Source organism: Clavelina lepadiformis, chromosome 2, assembly GCF_947623445.1.
Source record: "Clavelina lepadiformis chromosome 2, kaClaLepa1.1, whole genome shotgun sequence".
NCBI classification, from domain to species: Eukaryota; Metazoa; Chordata; class Ascidiacea; order Aplousobranchia; family Clavelinidae; genus Clavelina; species Clavelina lepadiformis.
In genome coordinates this window covers 24,242,389-24,260,210 of record NC_135241.1, presented here as the reverse complement: position 1 = coordinate 24,260,210, position 17,822 = coordinate 24,242,389, and the positions used below count along the sequence as shown (strand labels likewise).

The 17,822-nt window shown below is 38.0% G+C and overlaps 3 protein-coding genes and 1 non-coding gene across 8 annotated transcripts; all 4 read right to left on the bottom strand.

Moving 5' to 3' along the window:
* Positions 1–34: 34 nt before the first annotated feature.
* Positions 35–1,861, bottom strand: LOC143446869 (uncharacterized). The gene has a single exon (XM_076946716.1). It carries the CDS (start codon positions 1,523–1,525, stop codon positions 329–331), a length of 1,197 nt encoding a protein of 398 aa, XP_076802831.1. The 5' UTR covers positions 1,526–1,861; the 3' UTR covers positions 35–328.
* Positions 1,862–6,096: 4,235 nt separating this feature from the next.
* LOC143447293 (NXPE family member 3-like) lies at positions 6,097–9,290 on the bottom strand. 5 transcript variants are annotated; one of them, XM_076947323.1, is made up of 4 exons: positions 8,266–9,289; positions 8,106–8,164; positions 7,847–8,032; positions 6,097–7,739 (listed from the first exon to the last, which is right to left on the bottom strand). In XM_076947323.1, exon 4 carries the CDS (start codon positions 7,721–7,723, stop codon positions 6,788–6,790), a length of 936 nt encoding a protein of 311 aa, XP_076803438.1. In that variant the 5' UTR covers positions 7,724–7,739; positions 7,847–8,032; positions 8,106–8,164; positions 8,266–9,289; the 3' UTR covers positions 6,097–6,787. The 5 variants fall into 5 exon arrangements, with proteins under 5 accessions (XP_076803438.1, XP_076803435.1, XP_076803437.1 ...); XM_076947320.1 differs by lacking the exon at positions 7,847–8,032 and having other exon boundaries at positions 8,249–9,290; XM_076947322.1 differs by having other exon boundaries at positions 8,106–9,289.
* A 1,859-nt stretch (positions 9,291–11,149) lies between these two features.
* Trnas-uga (transfer RNA serine (anticodon UGA)) lies at positions 11,150–11,231 on the bottom strand. Its single transcript has one exon. It is a non-coding gene; the product is annotated as a tRNA-Ser (tRNA).
* Positions 11,232–14,301: 3,070 nt separating this feature from the next.
* Positions 14,302–17,448, bottom strand: LOC143445967 (endonuclease V-like). The gene is made up of 7 exons (XM_076945392.1): positions 17,273–17,448; positions 16,502–16,658; positions 15,783–15,917; positions 15,471–15,629; positions 15,016–15,084; positions 14,816–14,944; positions 14,302–14,517 (listed from the first exon to the last, which is right to left on the bottom strand). The coding sequence occupies exons 1-7, from the start codon at positions 17,314–17,316 to the stop codon at positions 14,467–14,469; spliced, it is 744 nt and encodes a 247-aa protein (XP_076801507.1). The 5' UTR covers positions 17,317–17,448; the 3' UTR covers positions 14,302–14,466.
* Positions 17,449–17,822: the final 374 nt, after the last annotated feature.

The following is a 17,822-nucleotide window of genomic DNA, read 5'->3' as shown; positions in this document are numbered from 1 at the left end:
TAAAGCCTTCAAAGAGTTGAAATCACTTCCGGAGTTGGTGAGGCTAATTAAATTATTTAATAGCGAAAAATACAACAAAATTTGTGCCATAAAAGTGTGCATGACAACACAAATAATAGCCCAAGAATCGCTACCTTATTAAATATCCAGTTGAAAGTATTCAGATAAAACAAAATCATACAAAATTAGAAAACACAATCTTAACAGAAATGAAGATTGAATCGAATATGAAATTTAACCACCTAGAATAGGCAGAACAATTATTGTGAAGCACACATGTCACAAAGCATTCAATTAAAACGAGTTGATGGTCTTACGCAATGTACATTCACACAAATTCTGACGGGATCTGCTTATAAGTGTCTACATCAACACCTTTTTCTTGCTTTTTAAAAGAAGTACCATTTTCAGAGTGAGCACAGGATTCAGAGTCTGTAGGTTTATCATCAGGTTCAGTTTCATCTGCACCTTCCATTCTACTTTGGTCTACATCTTGGGATTTCCGTTTTTCCTTAACTGGGTGCTTTTCAGCATCTTTAGAACCATGCTCCTTTGCAGCTTTGGATGGACGTTTATCTTCATCTTTAGTTTCATACTCTTTTAAATCTTTAGACCCAAGTGCTTCCACATCTTTTTGCTCTTCTTTTGTTTTTGATTTATCTTCAGTCAAAGTGTCCACTTCCTCTTGCTGCTCAGTCACGACTTTTTCCGAGTTCTTCTTTTCTTTCTTATCGTCATCTAAATCAGTGACGGCTTCCTTGGTTTTCTCGTTACCACCAGCAGGTGAGGATGAAACAGCTCCTGCTCTGTTTATTGCATCCACGCCATCTTGAGAAGGACGCTCTCTCGATGAATTGCTCTCCTGAACATTGTTGTCTTGGATCTTATCACTACCAGCATGAGAATCTAATTCTGGTTTGCTTTTAACAGATTTTGCGCTGAAACCAGGAAAGTAGACATCAACTAACTGTCCATAGTGATATTTATCGATTTCTAGGAAAAGACAAAAGATGATTTTCAAATTTAAGTTTGTTCCATTTTCTTCCATCCACTGACGAACTGTGCCTAATGCAACACGAGCTGCGTGTTCATTAGGGTATCCATAAACACCGGTTGAAATGCACGGAAAAGCTATCGAAGATAAATTATTCCGTCTAGCCAACTCCAAGCTATTGTAGTAACAACTTTGCAACTTTTCTGGTTGTTCACCAATCGGGCCGACAGTGTGAATGACGTGGCGCGCAGGTAACTTGTAGCCTTTTGTTATCTTCGCTTCACCAGTCTTGCATCCATTCAATGTGCGACATTCTCTCAGCAATTCATGCCCGGCCGCTCTGTGGATGGCGCCATCAACGCCGCCACCTCCGAGCAGACTCTCATTGGCTGCGTTCGTGATGGCATCAACTTTCAATGCTGTGATGTCTGCTTTCTTTATTTTTATTCTCTTGTTAAAGTTTGGATTACACTTAAACTTTTGCATGATAATTGTCACAGCACCTAGTACAAAAATTAACAAAACGAACATGATTTAGGTTAGCAAACTGCTTCATATGAATTTGTGTGACAACATCAATATAAAATATTTTCCCCATCTAGTATTGCGACAAACGTCCATTGAAAACTCGAAGAACAGAATATATGGTGATGAATTCTAGTAAATCTCAGGCAAAAAGTGCAATTCCATGAATTTTTAGATGAAGATCTTTCCAGGCTTGCACACAAATAAGTAATTCAATGCAAAAATGCTTAGCAATGGAAAAACAGTATGCAGTATTGCAACTATTTGCTAATGATGGTGGTGGCATTATTTATGTAACTATCATACTTATGACTAACAGTAGTTAATAGTCAGTTGTTATGAACTAAATGAAACACTTTAAAATTTAAAAAGTTAACCTTTATTTGGTAACGCACCATAAATTTTGCAACAGGAAACCTTGAGAGTTTTTTCCTTAAACTACAATGAATAGTGATGATGGCATAAAAGATTCAGAGAAACATAAAAACATCACTATTTATTTAAATGCATACCATTGCCAGAGCATGAATAACCACCAGCAGAAATACATATAAAGTAATCAAATTTTCAAAAAATGACAACTAAAATTTTTCATTGGCCATTTGCAAAAAAACACCGGTCCAATCTGCAGAATATGATAGTTTTCGACGAGATCTCCGGTGTGCAGCGAGGGTATGTCATGGACAAATTGGTGAGCAGCAAAGAAACAGTTTGAGGTTTCTTCTAAAAATCTCCAAGCTACCCACCGGTTCAAATGGAAAGTACGACAGTTTTCGACGAGAACACGAATTTTTGCCAATTTTGGCATGATGATGTGGTATGACAATCTTTATCGTCGAACTGAAGCAAGTCTTTGCGCGACTTAAACCCAGCAATGATACCTCATCGTTTGAGCCTAGTTACCAAGCTATTCTTTGTGCAAGTTTCAGTCGTTACACACTTCCTAGTTGCATTTCTGATATTTTATATGGCATTGCCAGAATTTAGAACTGTCCACCAGGTCCACTGAACAACTGCAAACGTTGTTAATGAGCCGTACATGCTGAAATTATGCAATTTCCACAATTTAGTTGGACTTCTACGTAGTTGTTAAAAAAGTGTCAACAAGAGGCCAGCATAGCTGGTGTTGTTTTTTAGTGCGTGGATTAACTTAGCAAATGGCACATTAAAAACTTCAAGGTCGCATGTCTAGGTAAGCCAAAACTGTAGGTCAAAATTGATGAAATTTTAACATTTTTGACTCAAAAATGACTTGACTTTAACCTTCTATTACAATAGTTAGAGATATGTGATTTCATTAGGATTTCATGAAATAATGGCCAAAAGCATAGCAAAATGACATGCAAAATTTCGGGAAGTCCTACGCGAGATTTTTCGACTAATTGCATTTTTAGTAATTTTACTTTATAGTAAAATAAACAAAGAAATTTTACAAGTATAATGGGGCCTAAAATGCCTCGGCCAAACACATTACAATGGTACAGGGTCACTGGGTATTGAACACAGAATGTCTACTACTACGAGGCCAGCACTAAATCACTCAACTTCCAAGACAAAAATGACGTGCACTGAATATCCTTCATTCGATTGTTATTCGCTCTATTTTGTGGCAACATTTCAAAACTGGATGGCTTTTTAACTAGTCGTTGGACGAATCGTTTCCGAGAAATTTACTTCACGTTAAATCCAATCATCACAATGTCGTGAAACGCAATAATATAGTTTACTACATAACTATTAAAACAATCAGGGGCTGCTGTCCTGTGGTAGTGTCAGCTGTGGAATTGTAACTACACTGTACACAGCTGGTAGGCCTAATTATTAAAGTTTTGAGATGGATTCATGTTCGAAAGGTAATGTGAAACGTAAAAGGGTTGTTTTATCAGTAGTATGTGTTATGTACATAATTTTAACTTGTATAATGAATGCAAATGTAGGAGTTGACTTGCAAATGTACGAATTAAATTACCCAAATTTTTTGCTTATCTGGTCACGTTTCAGAATACATTGTCCCAAATAGATCGGATAATCGTGGAAGCACTGTATCAATTATGGGAATTGATGGTGGTGGTAGCTTTAGGGATGGCCTAAGCCAAGCCTGCTAGTCTTATTGTTTGACTCCGAAATGATTATCTTTGACTCCGTCGCGTTTACTGTCTCTATATTGCTTCTTAAATCAACACCAACTTCATAAAGTCTAATTGTTATATTGTCCGAATAGGTTGTATCGAATTAGAAATGTTTACACCATGATCCCAATTCCGAATAATTCAGTAATAACTTCAATTCAGCAGAACAAAGGAAATAACTCAGAGAGAAGAGAATTTTCAAGAGAGACCGATTTAAACCAAACATTTGCTTTTATACTCCAGTATTAACCAATGAGCGAATCTAAGCTTTTATCCAAAGAATTCAAATCGATTTACATCGGTACAGAAAACCACTTGACACACTTACTACGTCACATGTCAATTTGGAACTACGATTGAATAAAGACTACTAGGAACAATACATTGCTACGTACAAGCTATGTTACATCTTCTATTATACCGAAACCTTGACCAAAGTACCATCGAATGTTACACGGTAAAATACAATGCTACTTAAAACATTTTAAAGTCTTTTGTTTGAATAACTGCTTAACGACGATAAATACGTCTGTTTAAACATTTAATTAAATTCCAGCTGGAGAAACCTACACAAACCGCTTTTAAAGTGCCAATTTATCTAATTGTTATAATATGTTATCACGGTCGCCACACAATGATGTTCAGATTTTGAAAAATCTCTATAACAACAAAAAACTGCAATGTTTGCGATTCCACTTCCCTCATTTAGCATCGTTATAAAAACGTTTTATGTTAACTGCTTGATGTCATGAATCTACACGTTATGCTACCTCAAATACGGCCTATCTGATCCGGGCCGTAAACCAACTAAAATTGGCAGATTAGGGCTCAAACGAGATCTTTCCAAGAATTGCAAAATCCCTTGAAAAGAGTTGGCAGTAGGGGAATCCCAAAAATGTGGCTTTAATCGGACGCCAGGATAAAACAAAAAAAGCGTTCAGAGTACGGAGTCACATCTTTATATATGTCGGATTATTTATAAGAAACAACCAACCAGCCTAACCTCACCACAACACTATGATAAAAATTATTAGACAAGTTTGGTTCCAAAATACATGTACCGAAAGCAAGCAATCAAAATAAAAGTATGATTTTCAAAAGAAATGTTGACATTTTGAAAATTCACGTTTATTAATATGTAACTTATGCGTGTTGCCTATACTATAGGCTACCATATTGTAGTCATGATTATTACCTAAGCTAACATTAAGCTATAGCCTGCGAACTACACATCGTTTAGGTTACTCATTTTGCTTTAAGGATATGTAAATCATAAAATAAAGTGCAAAAATGATTGCTGGTAGGCTGCATCAATTTCTTCTTTTGTATAACCCATGGTTTCTAACATTTAGTTTGTGAATTTAAATTGTTCAATTTTAAACGTCTAATTTTCGTTTAGAGAATGCATCGAAACGTTTTTAAAGTTTCTTGTTAGATATCGACAATCCCATATTGTACTCAAATTGTGCCATATACTGTAGGCCTAGTGCAAAATACTTTGAATACGCAACTGCGACTTTTTCACAACATATAAGCTACAGGTAGATGGTAAGTTTTTCCAAAGGAATCTCAGCAATCTCTCCACACATTTTTGTTTAGAAATCAAATTACGTTGTAACGAGCTTAACCCTATTTACACTAGACTTGGCTTCTCCTGCATACAGTCACAGAAAAACGTGGCGTAAAGTCGCATTGTTTGCTGCAGAAATTTGAAATTTGGTGACTTTTCCTAAAAAATGTTCAGCTATCTGTCCATGTTTGTTTTATAAAGTTGGAGTTTGTAATTTTTAAGATATTGTCATATTTTCATACTTTTACTCTCTCTCTCCGCATTGAAGCGAATCGTTTTCGTTTACTAATTTACGCACCACTAACTCGACTAACTATTCTCTTGCGTTCTCTTCCCGCAGTCACCTCTTTTTCCGCACAGCGGATGCGGGGCGTAACAAGAAAATTTTCTAGAAATGTATCACTTGTGGAAATACTTAATTTAAACTAAATTCACTTTCTTTTGCTTTACAATTATGATGTATACAGGAAGCCAGATGTTTTTGCTACTAACCTGTAAAAATTCGATCAGTTTACCAAGTGCTTGAAACATTTATTTGACTGAAAGTATGAAAAACAAACTTCTGGTTTAAAACAATAATAATAAGGCAAAACAAAGCTGTTTCCAAACCACCTCTGTATCAACCATTACTATAAGAGTTACATTGATTTGTGAAAATGACAACGAAAAACAAAATGTTTTATTTTGAAGCCTAAAACATAAAAAAATGAGAAACACATAATAACAATTTTTCTCTTTTGAAAGAAAACGATGCCTCTTGTCCAGATAAAAAGCCAGAATCAAGCAACTGGGCGACTGGAAAAACCATGCGTAGCCTACTGTTCTGAAGTTCTATTAAGTGTGATAAATTTTAATGAAATTTTAGGTATAGTGTAATAACTAAGGCAACCAGTTTTTTGACCTAAAAATTTTAAATTTTGACCTTAAAATTTGCAAATTTTGACCTCATTTTGACCTAAAACGTTTAAATTTTGACCTTATTTTGAAAAACGCTATACTGATAGTCTCTACACTGTCTACAGCAACTTTCTAATCTAAAGCTGCATTTAAAAATGACAAAATGCTTTTCTAGTGTTGACTTTTTTTTCGTTTCTGCGTATTAAGATTGACAACTTTCAGTTTCAAATGCAATGCTGTCACATCGTGACGTCACCAAACGCGCTGAAAAGCCTTCCCTCTCTTTGTGTCTTTGGTTCTAAGTAAAATTTGCGGGACTGGAATTGTTTGCGGTACAAGAAAAGAGAAAAACGGAAGAATAATATTACAAAATGGTTACAAAATTACAAGTTTAATAGATTTTGACCTAAAAAAAGACCTAACGAAACAATTTGACCGTATTTTGACCTAACGTAACATTTTGACTTTATCTGACCTAATAACTTCTATACCACACGTCGTACAAAGCTGAAATTTGTTTTGTGCTTGTTTCATAGCATTCTGAGCAGGTAAAAAAAATTGACCATATTGACTTTTGGTTGCCCTAGTAATAACTAACAACCAAAGAATTAGGCTTACAAACTCTCAAACAAAAAACAATTTTGACTTTTACGTCATCAATGGTTATAATCGCTATGCCTCACACAAAAGGTTGAGCAAAAGCAACGCTTCCTGATTTAAAACTGGAGGTGTTGGATGATAACCATTTAGAGGTATCACTGTAGTCATGTCCCACAAGTTCAAATAAAATACATTTGTCATATTTTTAAAAATCTTCCTCAGTAATGTTTCATATCTCATAATGAGCCATTCGTCAATTGTTTCGACTACGTTCATTCCTCTCACAATAAATTTTGAGTTTGAAAAAGATTTGTGATGTCGAATAATGGCTTCTTTGATACTTAACAGACGCCGGACATACAAAGATGTTTCATCCTGCAGTAGATGCAAGCCTATATTAAATATTACGTAAACTTGAGATTCATTTTCAACTTTGATTCCATCAATGGAATCAGTTAAGTAAGGTCGACTACTTGGAGGGCCTGGATTTCCAAGTGGCGGTCCATGGGCTCTGTAATAAAGAGTGATTTTGCTTTTACCTTCTTTACTTCTTGCAGTTTTTGGTTGTTGCCAAACTTTACTGTTGTCTGGACCATATAATTCCAGGTCAAACTTACTTTTAAACAAGTAGAAAAATTGTCTGATTGTCGAATCACCAAACATATAAACAGGTTTGTGTTCAAGACACTCGTGGAAGTTTTTTGAAGATGGAATTGGTTTTGAGCTCAGTGTGTTTATCCAATTCCCCTGGTGCAAATAGACGGATGGCGGAGTTAATACCTTGATTGACTCATCATTAAACGCCCCAAGTGAAACATCTATTTGTGTTCCTGATCCTACGATTTGTGCCACGTTGCCATAAATTTGCAGGTATTTTATTCTGTAATCAAACGGCGGTACACGGCCTCTTCTGTCAATAACCAGCCATGTAATTGGTGAGCATTCCCTTGAAGGCGGCAAAACACAGAACCAAGTCTCTCCGTTTCTTGGATTTCCGTAGTCGCACATCGGTGTCTTTTCATAACTGTAATGAAATAACTTTCTTTTAATGTAATGTATAACGGTAAGGAAATAAGCAATATACTTATGTAAGTTAACTATGAAGCTATATTATTTATCGGCTTTGCTTACAGGACACATTTTGGACCTATTTTTATAGACCATGTCAGTTTATGAGTATCCCTGACCACCCAATCCCGCGGGACATGCTGATGAAATTTGTCCACTGTTGCATGGATCCCAGAATAAACAAATAGGCTAGTTGTGGCAGTATTCAGCCGGTAGTGTAGACTAATGTTTTATTTGTAGAGACTTCACCTTGAACAATGCTACGATAGGACAAAATTTTTATATAAAGTAATAAGTTTGCGATATCTACTGTAATTCTCACCCGTCAAATGTGTTTAGGTCCATATTGCATTCCACCGTTTCGTTTGTCTGTAAAATAGCCTGAAAAAAATTTCCTTTGTTGTTTCGCATTGAAGTAAAATTTATAAATCCAGCAATTCCTTCTAGTGGACACACCAGCTTTACCTCCAAGATAAACGTACCAGCCATTAGTAGCGGAGCTTGCAGGGTGTAAGATCCGTTTAAATGATCTTTAACTTTGCAGGCAATTCCGTCTGTTAAATTTCCATTTGGTTCTGTTCGAATTAGCCTCGCCCTGAAGTAATCACCTCCAAAAGTTTTACTTCGATTCAATCTATCTTTGGCTTGTATATGGGCAACAAGCACATCTCCTACTTTGAAGGCTTTGTTACTTGTTTCCAGGCTAACAGTTGATTTCTCACTTGTAAACGCTGCGGGATCACGCGTAGGATTTTAAACTTCGTATTTCTTCAGTGAAGTTATAATTGCCGGGAAATATTTCTTCCAATCCACTTTAAACGTTTCATTCCCATAGATACTTGCGTTGCGGACAGGATGGCCATACATGTCCTTGTAAATGTTTCCATAGTAAGCGGAATTCGGATCCAAAGCATCACTGGGTGGTGTGAAGTGTTTGCTTTCCGACGCCGAGCTTGTTGTTGACCAGTCAAACGCCAGTTCGTTTTCTTCGCTCATTTCACCTTGGCTACTTTGCCTTTTCAATGGATAATTTTGCTTTGTTGGATGATTCTCGTCTAATGCTGTCTGGTCCAAAATGAGCCAAAAAGAGATAAGAGTTAAATAAGCGGCAACTACGGCGAAAATTAGGCGTTTTTTTCCACGAAACATGCTCATCATATCCTTGCTGCAATTAGGCCAACTTCTAACTTTTTCTCACATAAAAGTTTGTTCAAATACACATTTTCCTGAAAGTATACCGGGATACATACACGCTTTTGCTTGAACATAGGCCAATACATTGAGCTTGAATATTAACGTATACAGTTGCTTGGTCGACGCGCTGAGCAAGAAATATTTGACATTCGGTAATCCTTAACAGCTTTATAAAAATGGTAATGTGCCTGGAGCGTATTACGCAGTGCAGAACCTTCCAATCCCATATTGTACTCATTTTGTGCCATATGCTGTAGGCCTAGTGCAAAATACTTTGAATACGCAACTGCGACTTTTTCACAACATATAAGCTATACAGGTAGATGGTAAGTTTTTCCAAAGGAATCTCAGCAATCTCTCCACACATTTTTGTTTGGAAATCAAATTACGTTGTAACGAGCTTAACTTATATCAATCATTTGCTTCAATGTTAATCTCACAATCAAAGTCGGATCGGTTTGCCATTTTTCATTTGCATATATGTATGTTTTTTCGTATAAATGAGAATGCAAAAACGAAAATTTCAGTAAACGTATAAACGCATGAAAGGTATGTTTCACGTATAAACGTTGTTAAACGTAGATGCGTATACATTGCCTACACAATTCGGGGCATAATCAAGCTTCTTGGAGTTTTCTACCAAAATTTTTTAAAAGCTCGGTTAAAAGCTTTTTAAAATTTTGTCGACGTGTTAGCCGGTTGGTTCGAGCACTGGACTCGCAACAAATGTGAATCAGGTTCCGAATTTGATGCGCAATGACGTCATACATTGTAATGCCCGAGGGAATGACTCCTACAGAGTTGAAAGGATTCGTGCTGATTGGCTTAGCCCAGTGGTTTTCAACCGGGGTGCCATTTACGTTTCGCAAGGGTGCGGCAAGTTATTGCGCACTAATCACTAATCCAGGAAAACGGTTGCGAAACTTATTTTTATTTAATGCAGAAACTTTTTAGTTTGACAGTGGGTGCCGCCAAATCTTTTGGTTGTTTGCAGGGTGCCGTAAGCCAAAAAAGGTTGAGAACCACTGGCCTAGCCCTAAACAAAGAGTTAAAGGAGACGAACACAAACCTAGACAACTATTTCCAACACTTTGTAATCCCACGCATTGACACAATGGGTCCGTTTCCATATTTCCAACACAAACAGGTTGCATTATCTTTATTACATTGTAAACATAATTGATATTATGTTGTTCATATTATTACTCTGGCACTCTGGCACTCTGGCACTCTGGCACTCTGGCACTCTGGCACTCTGGCACTCTGGCACTCTGGCACTCTGGCACTCTGGCACTCTGGCACTCTGGCACTCTGGCACTCTGGCACTCTGGCACTCTGGCACTCTGGCACTCTGGCACTCTGGCACTCTGGCACTCTGGCACTCTGGCACTCTGGCACTCTGGCACTCTGGCACTCTGGCACTCTGGCACTCTGGCACTCTGGCACTCTGGCACTCTGGCACTCTGGCACTCTGGCACTCTGGCACTCTGGCACTCTGGCACTCTGGCACTCTGGCACTCTGGCACTCTGGCACTCTGGCACTCTGGCACTCTGGCACTCTGGCACTCTGGCACTCTGGCACTCTGGCACTCTGGCACTCTGGCACTCTGGCACTCTGGCACTCTGGCACTCTGGCACTCTGGCACTCTGGCACTCTGGCACTCTGGCACTCTGGCACTCTGGCACTCTGGCACTCTGGCACTCTGGCACTCTGGCACTCTGGCACTCTGGCACTCTGGCACTCTGGCACTCTGGCACTCTGGCACTCTGGCACTCTGGCACTCTGGCACTCTGGCACTCTGGCACTCTGGCACTCTGGCACTCTGGCACTCTGGCACTCTGGCACTCTGGCACTCTGGCACTCTGGCACTCTGGCACTCTGGCACTCTGGCACTCTGGCACTCTGGCACTCTGGCACTCTGGCACTCTGGCACTCTGGCACTCTGGCACTCTGGCACTCTGGCACTCTGGCACTCTGGCACTCTGGCACTCTGGCACTCTGGCACTCTGGCACTCTGGCACTCTAGTACCCAACATTACCCTTTAACATTATCATTAACATTAACATTACCGCTAGGCCATGAAAACTTTGCTTAATGATCTATGTATAAAGGAAATCATTAAAGTGGCACTTTTCGCAATATACTTGTGAATTTGCAAAATTAATATCACCGTTGTCGGCAGGATTCGAACCTACGCGGGCAGAGCCCAACAGATTTCAAGTCTGTAGCCTTAACCATTCGGCCACGACAACTGTGCTTAATGTTCAATGCAAATAAATAAAACAGCACTTTTTTCGAATCTCTTATGAAAACATAATTTCAATTCCGCGTTGTCGGCAGGATTCGAACCTACGCGGCAGAGCACAACAGATTTCAAGTCTGTCGCCTTAACCACTCGGCCACGAAAACTGTGTTTAATGTTCAATGCAAATAAATAAAAGAGCACTTTTTTCGAATCTCTTATGAAAACATAATTTCAATTCCGCGTTGTCGGCAGAATTAGAATTAGAAGTAGAATTAGCCTCGCCCTGAAGTAATCACCTCCAAAAGTTTTACTTCGATTCAATCTATCTTTGGCTTGTATATGGGCAACAAGCACATCTCCTACTTTGAAGGCTTTGTTACTTGTTTCCAGGCTAACAGTTGATTTCTCACCTGTAAACGCCGAGGGATCACGCGTAGGATTTTGAACTTCATACTTCTTCAGTGAAGTCATAATTGCCGGGAAATATTTCTTCCAATCCACTTTAAACGTTTCATTCCCATAGATACTTGCGTTGCGGACAGGATGGCCATACAGGTCTTTGTAAATGTTTCCATAGTAAGCGGAATTCGGATCCAAAGCCTCACTGGGTGGTGTGAAGTGTTTGCTTTCCGACGCCGAGCTTGTTGTTGACCAGTCAAACGCCAGCTCGTTTTTTTCGTTCATTTCACCTTGGCTAATTTGTTTTTTCAATGGATAATTTTGCTTTGTTGGATGATTCTCGTCTATTGCTGTCTGGTCCAAAATGAACCAAAAAGAGCTAAAAGTTAAATAAGCGGCAACTACGGCGAAAATTAGGCGTTTTTGTCCACGAAACATGCTCATGATATCCTTGCTGCAATTATGCCAACTTCTAACTTTTTCTCACATCAAAATTCTGTTTAAATACACATTTTCCTGAAAGTATACCGGGATACATACACGCTTTTGCTTGAACATAGGCCAATACATTGAGCTTGAATATTAACGTATACAGTTGCTTGGTCGACGCGCTGAGCAAGAAATATTTGACATTCGGTAATCCTTAACAGCTTTATAAAAATTATAATGTGCCTCGAGCGTATTACGCAGTGCTGAACCTTTCAATCCCATATTGTACTCATTTTGTGCCATATACTGTAGGCCTAGTGCAAAATACTTTGAATACGCAACTGCGACTTTTTCACAACATATAACTTATAAGCTATATAGGTAGATGGAAGGTTTTTCCAAAGGAATCTCAGCAATCTCTCAACACATTGTTGGTTTAGAAATCAAATTACGTTGTAACAAGCTTAACTTATATCAATCATTTGCTTCAATGTTAATGTCACAATCAAAGTCGGATCGGTTTGCCATAGGCTATAGATTTTCTCCAATAAATGAGAATGCAAAAGCGAAAGTTTCAGTAAACGAATAAACGCATGAAACGTATAAATGTTGTTAAACGTATTCGCATACATTGCCTATACAATTCAGGGCATAATTAAGCTTCCAGGAGTTTTGTCTCAAAAGTTTTTTAAAAGCTCGGTTAAAAGCTTTTTAAAATTTTGTCGACGTGTTGGCCGATTGGTTCGAGCACTGGAATTTATTGGAAATTATCATTTCATCGTTACTGATAAAATAAAGCTTGAACTTCTGTTATATAACTTTTCGCTGACTGAAGTGTGACGTAGATCAGGGTTGTCCAAACTTTTTTCACTAAGGGCCATGAGCTAAAAAGTTAACCAGTGTCCGAGCCACTCATTATTATGTGTGAAAATCGCTGCTTTGCCTACAACGCAATATCGCAAAGACCAAAAACAAAGGCATTGTCAGAAAAATTCATTTTCCAATTGAAAATGTTAAATAATAATAGGCTGAGAAAAATATCGTCCTAAGTAATAAAAAGTCACACAACTGCAGCGACTCGCTTGCCCTACAACTTCAACAGGTACCACAAACGCAAAGTTTACGCCGCCCAGCGCTGTAAGAAAGAAAAAGCCTTAGAAGAATTAATCTAATGATTTCATTGCAAAATGGGCGGATTAGGGATGGTAATATTTCAACGGTCTTCGTAGGAGCAGTGATGTGATGCGAAAGAAAGTCATATAAAGCCGTCACGCTTGTCAGTCAATTTGGTTCTCAGTATATTTTGCTGAAAAACTATATAACAATGAACATTTGTTGGCTAAATAGGTTTGCATTCTCAATATGACGTAAGAATTAACGCTATGTGAGTGGGAGGTTACTGGTTGTGTTTTGCAGATGTTTGTCGTTATTAGTAGGCCTATAGTTAACCTTTACTTAAGATGGAAAAAATCATCAAGAAATGGATTGCCAGCGTTCCAAGTTAAACAGGCTAATGGAATAAAAACACTGAAACTACCACTCAGCCCACATTTACTTGGTCACAGGATACAATATGCGGCCCATTATATTTTGCTTGAAGGCTCCCAGTTTGCCGACCGCCGAGTTGGACGGTGGAATTGATGCTATTTCCCGATATTGACGAATCTCATCTGAAGGCGTGAATTACTGCTGGTTAGTAGCTGTCCTAGGAATGACTTGCGTACGATCAGGTAAACACATGTTAATTTCCAGGTGTTGGAGAGTCTGGGTTATAATCAGGGCTTTGGAGCCGGAGCCGTGCATTTTCAACGGAGCTGGAGCTCTACTTGAAATTCAAATGGAGCTGGAGCCAGTTGTTTGAAAAATGGCTCCGGCTCCGATGTATTTCATAAGATGCTATGCTACAAGCAGAAATAAATGAATTGTTCAGAAATAAATGTTTTGTGTTCATTGATTGTGTTGTTTTGTTTGTGATTATTTTGAAACGCTAGATATTCCTAATTGAGCGTTCATCCTTAAAACTCAGTTTTTGATGTAATGGAGCCGGAGCAGTGGTATTAATGAGCTCCGGAACTGGAGCTGGAGCTAATTTATAATAAAAGAGGGCTCCGGAGCTGGAGCAATTTAATATTTACGCCTGCTCCAAAGCCCTGGTTATAATAGCCCGACATATGAAGAGGTCAAAGCGAGTGCTACGTAATGCGTTAACTCATGTGCCACGACAGCTTAAAAAATACAATCTGCACGAGGGTGATGAGCCATATAGCTAATGTAATATATTGATGCTGTGCGCATCATCAAGATTATTGGAGTAAGCGCATAGAGATAAAATCACAGCATAAAAAGTGCACATATTGACGTCATTGGAATTGTTTGGTAACTTTGCACTCTCAAATATCTTAAATGTTGGCTCTTCATTCCGGGGGAAATCTCTCTCGAAGAAACTGCCGGGAACGAATATCCGCCTAAAACGAAACTACTAATTGTACAATAAGCATGTTATAATCATCTTAATTTTATAAATTATTTCGTATTAATGTTATTGCTTAATTTTAGGATTGTTTACCAGGGCCACTGAACAAAAGCAAGCGTCGTTCACGCTTTGCTCAAGGGTATTACAATGGTGGCGCCAGTGAGTGTAAAACCGGGGTCGCATTATCCTGAGCCCAGTACTCTGACCACTCAGCTACCAAGACGCGAAGTTACATTCTAATAAAAACCACTGCAGTGAAATTAGTTGCAATGTCGTAGATGTCATGGCACCTGTCTGATAGGTTCAGGCACTCGAGCAACGGAGCACTTTAGGACGATTTCAACAGCGGTCTCAAGATTACATTTGTGTCCAACCGACACGTAGACTGGGTTTGTGGCTTGGTTGGTTGACAGAACAGCCTGTTAGAGAGCAAGTTGATAATTACGAGGTAGAAAGAAATTAAAATTTAATTCCACTTTTAAATACAAACCATTCCAAGAACATCTTGGTTGTTTGTCTTCAGTTCAAATTGGTCACCTTTGTTATTCAACTGAGACACCTTGAAGTTTTAAAAATGCTTTAAAGACCAGAAATATGTACATTTGCGAGACATTTCTGATACTTTTTAAGTGCTTAGCATTATAGAATATTACCAATTTATGTAACTTTCCACTTTTAATTGTTGCAATAGTGTCATTAAGATGTAAAAGGTGAAAGGTTAATTTCCTAAAATTGATTATTAAAGCCCCAATCATATTTCTTCTGTAAATTTCTTGCCGATTTTACCAAAATTGAAAAACCGGAATTTGACATAACTCAAAATTATTTAATGGATTTCTTCAACTTTAAATTTATAAGCTTCGACGGTTTGTAAACAAGCAATGCTTGAAGTATTAACTGGTAATGAACCAAAGTTTTTGAATGTATAAGCATCTCTCAAAATACCTTTTGTTTGTGTTCGTCATTCCTCACAATGCCTTCCTCTGGCATTTGATACAAATTTTTCGCAACGCCAATTGTAGGAATGTCACAAATTACACCCAGATGAGATGCGGAACCACATCGTTTAAAATGTAACACTCCATTGCCATCAACGAGCATCACCTAAATTCAAAAAACGAATAACGATCTAATCCACACAACACACTTATTACTGTCATTATTTTAACATGATGATTTATGGCGTAAGTTCTGAACATTTAACATGAAAAAACCCAGACACATTATTTTTAATCGTTTAAATTAATGGAAGCTTACTTGTGGAAAAAATTCATTGTGCTTAACTCGTAATCTCTGAAGTGCTTGGTGAAAGAAACCCACTTCACGAAAAGCTAAATACCCAGGAATGTAAGGAGCAACCATCTTGATAAGCTGGCTATCTTCATAGACTACCTGCAAGTTCATTCATATTTATATACAACTTTTGCCTCTCAGTAGCTTGCGCGCACTTGTTGTAATTTCAAAAAACCCAACAGTTTGTATCATCCGGTAATTTATCAAGTATTAAAAAACCTAATTCTACATATTTTATAAGGTTACAGCTAAGCAACAAGTTATGCTAGGTTCCCGGTCGATTCAACCCAGGATGACCCAACCAACAACCGTGGTTCAACCCAATAGTCCTTGGGTTGAATATTTTCGGGATTAATCATCCATGGGTTGAATTGACTAACCACCGTTATGCTAAGCATGTTACTATGACAACCTAATATAATTCTAGAAGATTGATGATTTTCGTAGAGCAATTAATGAACAAGATAAAAACGTAAGAAAATATAGGAAGCAGTGCGTTCACTAACCTAACCCTAAAGTTAACACTAACATCCCCAAACTCTATTGTATGCATGTAAAGATAATGATATGTGCAATCGCAGTTTTCATATCTGCACATAATCACACATTGTAGCAAATAAATGTTGCACATAGCTGCACACTCACAAAGTGGGGAAACCCAAAAGAATGAAAAACATCTCTACCTTGAGATCAGGAAGACACAGCACCACCAAAGTAATGCAAGCGTCATCTGTGTCCTTGACAAAAGAAATGTCCAGACCTCCGACAAGACTAATTCGGTTGACGGCGATATCTTCATTGTATGAAGTGTTCACTCTCATTGCAAGTTCATCCTGTTCCCTATGTAAAAGGTTCTCTTTTAAATTGAAATAGTAACAGGAATAAACACAAACATCAATTAGATTGTGACTCAAATTGGAATGTATGAAAAATTTTTTGGTAAATTGCCGTAAATGTGACAAAATTTGCCAGCAGTGTCCAACGGACTGAAAACATGGCGGTTTCGTCAAGAAATCTTGCGTGAAAAGATGCAAACTTTGGCATCACAACTGTAGCTTCAGTTCTTTAGTTATTATAAATTGGCGTCCAAAATACTCATAATGGAAAGTGTTGCAGTTGCACACAGGAGATTCCTCAACGAGGACACTGAACATTTTTATCTTCATGCTGATTTATAATAAACAAACAAATCAAAAACTGGTTGTTTGGGTGCCAATTTGTAATAAATATAAACAAAAAATTGTGTCTTCAGGCCAACATTTGTGTCTTTGCACGCACAATTTCTTGTGGAAAACTGTCGTACTTTCCAGTACGGTAAAACACCAAATTTGCCTTCATTTTTTCTATATTTTACAGCGATGTGAACATGTGTGGAGGTGAAAAGCTCAAAGCCACAGAAGCTATATATAGTAACTAAATGAAATAGCGTAGGTCTATAAAATAGGCCTACTTACTTTTTCCAGCAATCTTGCAATTCTTCACTTGCAACTTCTGACATTTTAGCATGCGGTTAGTGATTACAAGTTACATTATTAAAAATCAGTTATGTAAAAACCAATAAATGAAACTATTACAACTGGTTGCAGTTACAGGATTGCGGGTAACCTACTTCTTCCCAGTTGATGAACAAACTCATCTTCGATATAATTTGTTTGTTGATATAATTGACTTGTTTGGGTGCTTCCCCATTTTAATGACCATCATGGTAATGTAAAAGGTGATATTTCCATCCAAAATAAAATTGCTTTTCAAACTGTTGATACAATTAGTATGCAAATAATAATGCAGGAGTATTACTGGGCGTTTCTGGCAAACAACGTTGACTGACTCAAGAGGCGGCTAGCGTGTCCGGCTCGCAATACTGTAACGCAGGCTCGTGCGTGTTCAATAACAGAATAAGCGCATGTTCCTGATCAGTAGAAGTGGCAAATAGTTTCATATTCGGGTAACATTAAAGAGGCAATCAAATATGAAACAAAGAAATGCATCGATCTCAAATTGCGC

What these genes read in the sequence shown, in the direction of transcription:
- LOC143446869 (XM_076946716.1), bottom strand. Translation starts at nt 1,525, where the DNA reads ATGTTCGTTTTGTTAATTTTTGTACTAGGTGCTGTGACAATTATCATG.
- LOC143447293 (XM_076947319.1), bottom strand. Translation starts at nt 8,272, where the DNA reads ATGGCTGGTACGTTTATCTTGGAGGTAAAGCTGGTGTGTCCACTAGAA. An exon ending in GACCTAAACACATTTGACGG is followed by an intron (nt 7,740 to 8,105) that starts GTGAGAATTACA and finishes ATTTCATTACAG; the next exon opens with TTATGAAAAGACACCGATGT.
- LOC143445967 (XM_076945392.1), bottom strand. Translation starts at nt 17,316, where the DNA reads ATGTCAGAAGTTGCAAGTGAAGAATTGCAAGATTGCTGGAAAAA. An exon ending in TTGCAAGATTGCTGGAAAAA is followed by an intron (nt 16,659 to 17,272) that starts GTAAGTAGGCCT and finishes CCTTTTACATAG; the next exon opens with GGAACAGGATGAACTTGCAA. An exon ending in ACAATGAATTTTTTCCACAA is followed by an intron (nt 15,630 to 15,782) that starts GTAAGCTTCCAT and finishes TTTTGAATTTAG; the next exon opens with GTGATGCTCGTTGATGGCAA.